This window comes from Trichosurus vulpecula, chromosome 1, assembly GCF_011100635.1.
Source record: "Trichosurus vulpecula isolate mTriVul1 chromosome 1, mTriVul1.pri, whole genome shotgun sequence".
NCBI classification, from domain to species: Eukaryota; Metazoa; Chordata; class Mammalia; order Diprotodontia; family Phalangeridae; genus Trichosurus; species Trichosurus vulpecula.
The window spans coordinates 2,985,960-2,992,489 of record NC_050573.1 but is presented as its reverse complement, the minus strand read 5'-3'; the positions used below and the strand labels follow the sequence as shown (position 1 = coordinate 2,992,489).

The window sequence follows — 6,530 nt, the reverse complement described above, 5'->3', positions numbered from 1 at the left end:
CATACATATACACACACACATATGTATATGTCTGTGTGTGTGTGTGTATGTGTGCATGTGTGTATACAGTCCTGCACTTTAGTACAAAAGAACCAACTTCAGTAGTGTAAGAGGGGGCAAGGCATTGTTTTGAAAAGAATGGGATGTTTCCATGCACTACAGGTTCACTTGAGTCTCCAGCGTAACATGGCAGCCAAAAAGTGGACGTGATCACTGCCCCAGGGAGAGCTTCAAGATGAGAAGGCGATGATCTCACTGTGCTCTACCTATGGTCAGACTAGGAGACTGTGTTCAGATCATGGCATCCCAGTTTAGGAAGGAAATTACTAAGCTAATGGGGTAACAAGTAGAAGCTTGACGACCATTTCTTGGGTATGTTATAGGGATGTCAAGTACATAGCCCACAACACTCTCAAGTGTATCCCAAATCAGATTAAAATGTAACTGGAAAATATTTAACAAAATAAATTAAAATACAACAAAACCGAGATAATATTAATATGTGGCTTTCCAAGTCAACATGCACTCTGCAAGGATCTTTATTTATGGTACAGAGGCCTTTGTTTCTATTTGACTTGGACACCATTTTAAAGGATTTCTTTTGCGGATGGATTGGACTAAGGTTTTACAACTTGCAAGGTTGGACAACTCAGAAAACCTGGGATTACGTGAAAGGTTAATCAACAGTATCAAAGAGTTGGACAACAAAAAGAAGAATGATGATTGCAACAAAGGTCATTATATTTCAAAAGTCACTAGTGATTTTTCAGAGATCAGTTACAGTTGAAGCAGAAATACAACTGAAAAGCATTGAGGATGGTGTTGAACTGGAAATGTGTGTAAACATCATTCTTTATTAAGTTTGGCAGTGAAAAGTACAATAAAGGGGAGCTAACTGGATGGGATGAAAGGTCTGTGTTGGTGTTGGGTTTTTTTTAAGTACTCCATAGACCAGGGCATTTGGATAGACAGCTGAGAAGAAGCAAGGTTTAAGGGACAGATTGAATATGAAGTATTGAGGGAGAAGACAGGATTACTGGAGTGATGGCTTTCATAGGCAATAGGAGATGGAACTGAAACTGAGAAAATTTAGCATTAAAGAAGATGGGAGGGAACCTTCTTCTGTGAAAGATAGTAAGAGGTGAATGGCTGCTGCTACTGAGAATTTTAACAGAGCTGAGCTGCTGGGAGTGAGCTCCCCTTAGAATGCCATCATTTTTTTTTTACTTATAAACTTAGTAGTACAAACATGAGTACAACTAAGCCAGCTTTACAACTACTGATACTTAAATAAATGAATTTCAAAGTATGAAATGATGTTTTAATTACTCCCCTTCAAGTCTCTCTCAAGACTCTATTCATTCCCATTCATTTTTTTCTCATGCTGCTGTAGTCACATTATGATGGCTCTTCTGGGCACTGGTTTCTGGTTTTTCCTTGATTTTATTCCACAGAGACCTTCCCAGATTTTGTCATATTCCTCAAACTTGCTTCTCTCGATCATATTCTAATTTTCCATTAAATTAATGGAATTTAATAGAATGATTATTTATAACCTGCCCCTATAGTGAACTATTTAAGTTTCTTCCATGAATTTTTATTACAAATACTGCTATGAAAAGTTATGAAGTTATTTTTTGTTTTTGATAACACCTTAAAATATATTCCTCCAAAAGGAACGGGAATGATAGAAAGGTTAGCACACAAAAACTTGACTTGGTGTGACCTGGAGTTGCTACTGCAGGAGTGTTACACCTGGGAAGCTTTGATCAAGTTCAGGGATGAGAATGGAGCTGGGAAATCCCTGTGGCCTGGTTGGTGATTGTAGGGGAGCATAGCAGGGAACCCTATTCACTTGAGGGAGAAAGGATTGCAGGAGACCAACACAGAAATATTCCCTGCAGAGCCCCAGGCACTATTTACACCAGGAGATAAGGGATTTATAGAAGGAATGGGAAGAGGAAGTGGTTTGGGGGGGGGGTCTTGGGCCTCAGATCAAAAAGCATTGCTTATATTATATTTTCTCAGACTCAAGTCACCACTAACCTATGGGGATCAGGGAGGGAGGTGTCTAGGGTCTTGAGAGGAAATAGCTTGAAACAATGACTTAAGGGAATTAATATGTACCTGCTTCATCCATACCAAGGATTCTTAACCTGAAGTCCATGAACTTAGAATTTTTTTTCGTAACTGTATTCTAGTATAATTCATTTCCTTTGTAATCCCACATATTTTATGCATCTAAAAGCATAGTTCTAAGGAGTCCACAGACTTCAGTAGACTGCCAGAGTGGTCCAGGACACAAAAAGGGAAGAACCTCTGATCTACAGGGTTTTCCTTTTCTTTGAATTTTCCAATGTTCAGTAAAGGATTGTAGCTCTGGCTGAAATCCTTTTCATATTCACTCTATTCATAAGCTTCTCTCCAGCGAGAATTAACCTCATGGTCAGTGACTGTACTATGGTTGAAGACCTTTCCTCATTCACCAGGTTCTTTTCTCCTGTATGAACTGACCCTGAGTGAGGTGTTTACTCTGGAGGCAAGCTTTCCCTCAATCATTGCATTCATAAAGTTTCTCTCCGGTTTGGATTCTCCATTGTTGAGTAAGGTGTGAACTAGGACGAAAGGGCTTCTCAAGTTCATAAGGCTTCCCTCCTACATGAATACCCTGATGTTCACTAAGTCCTGTGCTCCACCTAAAGGCTTTCCCACATTCATAAGGTCTCTCCCCAGTATGAATCGTCTGATGTTGAGTAAGCTGTGAGCTCTGGGGGAAGGACTTTCCACATTCATTACATTCATAAGATTTCTTTCCAGTATGTATCAACTGATGTCGAGTAAGGTGTGATCTATGGCGGAAGGCCTTGCCACACTCATTACATTCATAAGGTTTATCTCCAGTATGAAGTCTCTGATGCTCCATAAGTCCTTTGCTCAGACGGAAGGCCTTTCCACATTCGTTACATTTGTAAGGTTTCTCTCCAGTGTGAATTGTCTGATGCACAGCAAGTTGTGTCCCCAGGCGGAAGGCTTTTCCACATTCACTACATTCATAAGGTTTCTCCCCAGTATGTATTCTCTTGTGACGAGTTAGCTGTGAGCTCTGGGGGAAGGCCTTCCCACATTTATTACATTCATAAGGTTTCTCCCCAGTATGAATTATCTGATGTTGAGTAAGTTGTGAGCTCTGGCAGAAGACCTTTCCACATTCATTACACTTGTAAGGTTTCCCCCCAGCATGAATTATCTGATGTTGGGTAAGCTGTGAGCTCTGGGGGAAAGACTTTCCACATTCATTGCATTCATAAGGTTTCTTCCCCGTATGGATCATCTGATGTCTAGTGAGTTGTGAGCTATGGCGGAAGGCTTTCCCACATTCACCACATTCATAAGGTTTATCTCCAGTATGAAGTCTCTGATGCTCCATAAGACCTGTGCTCAGGCGGAAGGCCTTCCCACATTCATTACATTTATAAGGCTTTTCTCCAGTATGAATTGTCTGATGTTGAGTGAGCTGTGAACTCTGTCGGAAGGCTTTTCCACATTCATTACATTTATAAGGTTTCTCTCCAGTATGAATTGTCTGATGTACAGTAAGTTCTGTGCTTCGTGCAAAAGCCTTCCCACATTCATTACATTCATAAGGTTTCTCTCCAGTATGTATTCTATGATGTCGAATGAGCTGTGAGCTATCACGGAAGGCCTTCCCACATTCGTTACATTTATAAGGTTTCTCTCCTGTATGAATTGTCTGATGTTGAGTAAGTCCTTTTCTCTGGCGGAAGGCCTTCCCACATTCATTACATTCATAAGGTTTATCTCCTGTATGAATTGTCTGATGTCGACTAAGTCCTGTTCTCTGGCGAAAGGCCTTCCCACATTCATGACATTCATAAGGTTTCTCTCCTGTATGAATTCTCTGATGTTGAGTAAGTCCTGTTCTCTGACAGAAGGCTTTCCCACATTCATGACATTCATAAGGTTTCTCTCCTGTATGGATTCTCTGATGTCGAGTAAGTTTTGAGCTCTGGGGAAACGCCTTCCCACATTCATTACATTCATAAGGTTTCTCTCCAGTATGGATTCTTTGATGCTCAATAAGTCTTGTGCTCAAACGGAAGGCCTTTCCACATTCACTACATTCATAAGGTTTCTCTCCAGTATGGATTCTTTGATGTAGAATAAGATGTGTGCTCTGTCGGAAGACCTTTCCACATTCATTACATATATAAGGTTTCTTCTCTCCAGCAAGCATTCGATGACTTTCAATAAGGTCTGAATTATAATTAAAGGATTTCCCACATTCTTTAAATTTAGAAAATATTTTCTTTGAGGAGACTCTATTGCATTTTTTTAGATCTGAATACAGTCTGAAGCTCTTCCGATGTGTAACACATTTATCAAGATTCTTGCCCATGGATACTCGCTGCTGTGGGAAAAGGACTGGTCCTAGACCAAAACTTCTGCTATATTTATTATATTCATGGCTTCTCACCTTACTGGGAGGTTTGATCTTTACTTGTAGAGTATATGTTTCCTCACAGTTCTGCTGCTTGTCGAACCTGGAATCCCATTCCCAGGCTTCTCCCAATTTGAAAGCACAGGAACCATTCCTTGTAAGTCTCTCCCCAGATGATTCTTCCAAAGAGAGGACCAACTTTGAGGCTGACTCCTCAATTTCAAGCCTTGTTCTCCAATCTGAAAAAACAATAGCTGTAAATATCTACTCTATCCTCTGCTGGTTTTTAATTTTTTTCTCAATTACATGTAAAAGCAATTTTTAACATGGTTTTTTAAAATTTTGAGTTCCAAATTCTCTCCTTCCCGCCTATCTCCTTGTGAAAGCAAGCAATTTGCTATAGATTACACATGTGCAGTCATGCAGAACATATTTTCATATTACTCTGCTGTCTTTTTAGATGTTTAGCATATTCCATCAAGAAAAAATTTTTAAAGAATGTTAGTAATGAAAATGAAACCTTTGTAGTGGTTATAAGAAAGTGTTTCACATATCTAAAACTGTGATGTCAAATATTTTATTAACCCCAAGTATAGTATATACTTTGTCACTGGTGGTTATACATCAATCACTACACATTACAAATGATAAGACTGAAAACCAGACCGATGTAGTGACTTTCCCAAAGAGTCACTGGCAAATGAAGAAGCTCATCTGCTTCTTACATGGTTATAAAAGACAATGGGTGCAAATAACCAAAAAAGCTACTTTCAGGTCAACACAATGAACGAAATGCAAGGATTTTGCTTTCCCTATTTTTAGAGAATAAATGCTTATTGAAAAATTACAACTTAACTTTTTGACCCAGGGATTGTGGTGGTTTAGGTTTAGAGTAAGTTTGTGCCAAGGACTGGTGGTTTAAATTTTTAATAAGTTTTCCCCTAGGGTTTGTAAAGGAAGATGGGCTCCAGCAGTGGTAAGATATGGGTGGGGTCCCCCTTGGACTTTTTGGTAGCATGGTACCAGGGGATGCCCCCCAAAATTCTGGAAATGACTAAAAAGTACACAGTTGAATTACAGGACATCTGACATAAATCAGCCGGAGATTTAACTGATTTGTGTTGGCTCTCAGCTTTTTCATTATTGCAAATTGAAAAAAATTAAGGCTAGCAAGTATGTTTGTCTTATCTTTTTTTCTGTTTTCCTTGTTTAGAGTTTGTGGATTGTATTACCTTGAAAGATTTTTTTTTTTGCAGGGGGGAAGGCAGGGCAATTGTGGTTAAGTGACTTGCCCAAGGTCACACAGCTAGTGTGTCAAGTGTCTGAGGCCAGATTTGAACTCAAGTCCTCCTGACTCCAGGGTTGATGCTCTACTCACTATGCCACGTAGCTGCCACCTAAATGGATATTCAATGAAACAGAGGACTTTCATGCATTTTTTTTTGAGGGGGGAAGGCAAGGCAATTGTGGTTAAGTAACTTGCCCAAGGTCACACAGTTAGTAAGTGTGTTAAATGTCTGAGGCCGGCTTTGAACTCAGGTCCTCCTGACTCCAGGGTTGATGCTCTACTCACTAACGCCACCTAGCTGCCCCGCCTTGAAAGATTTTTAAACAGAAAATCAATCAGTCAGAAAAACTGCTAAAAGGCTGCAGACAGAGTTTAGAATGCTGGAAAAGATGAAGTTTCATATTTGAAGCAGTGGTCCCAGTAAGTCAAACTAACTCTCACTTCAGGCTATCAGTAGGGGATTAGGTTAAAAAGAAAATACATGCAAGATACTTTTTTTCCCTGTCATTTCAGTCACTGCCACATTGGAAATACAGAAATAAAGTCAGATAATTAACATTTGTAGAACGGCTAAAAATATTAATAGATTGTAGAGGCTTGGAGATTAAGGAGATTGGAGATAAATCATTAAAGAGTTTAGAGATTAATAATTTTCACTTAGCAACATATGCTGAAATATCTTAGTGAATTTTGGGGTGCCACTCTGTAGAATTTGTTTTAAGGAAAAATAAGACTTTAATTCTGTTAATGTTTTAAAGGATAAATAACACAGATCATTCCCCA

The 6,530-nt window shown here is 39.3% G+C and overlaps 1 protein-coding gene across 2 annotated transcripts in view; it reads right to left on the bottom strand.

Annotated features, from left to right (window-relative positions):
* Positions 1 to 612: 612 nt before the first annotated feature.
* LOC118834912 (zinc finger protein 345-like) overlaps positions 613 to 6,530 on the bottom strand; it is a 16,389-nt gene continuing 10,471 nt past the window's right edge. For both annotated transcript variants that reach the window (XM_036742352.1, XM_036742351.1), the window contains exon 5: positions 613 to 4,698. In XM_036742352.1, coding sequence (XP_036598247.1) covers positions 2,552 to 4,698 — 2,147 coding nt within the window. In that variant the 3' untranslated portion in view covers positions 613 to 2,551. The remainder of the gene's footprint in view (positions 4,699 to 6,530) is intronic.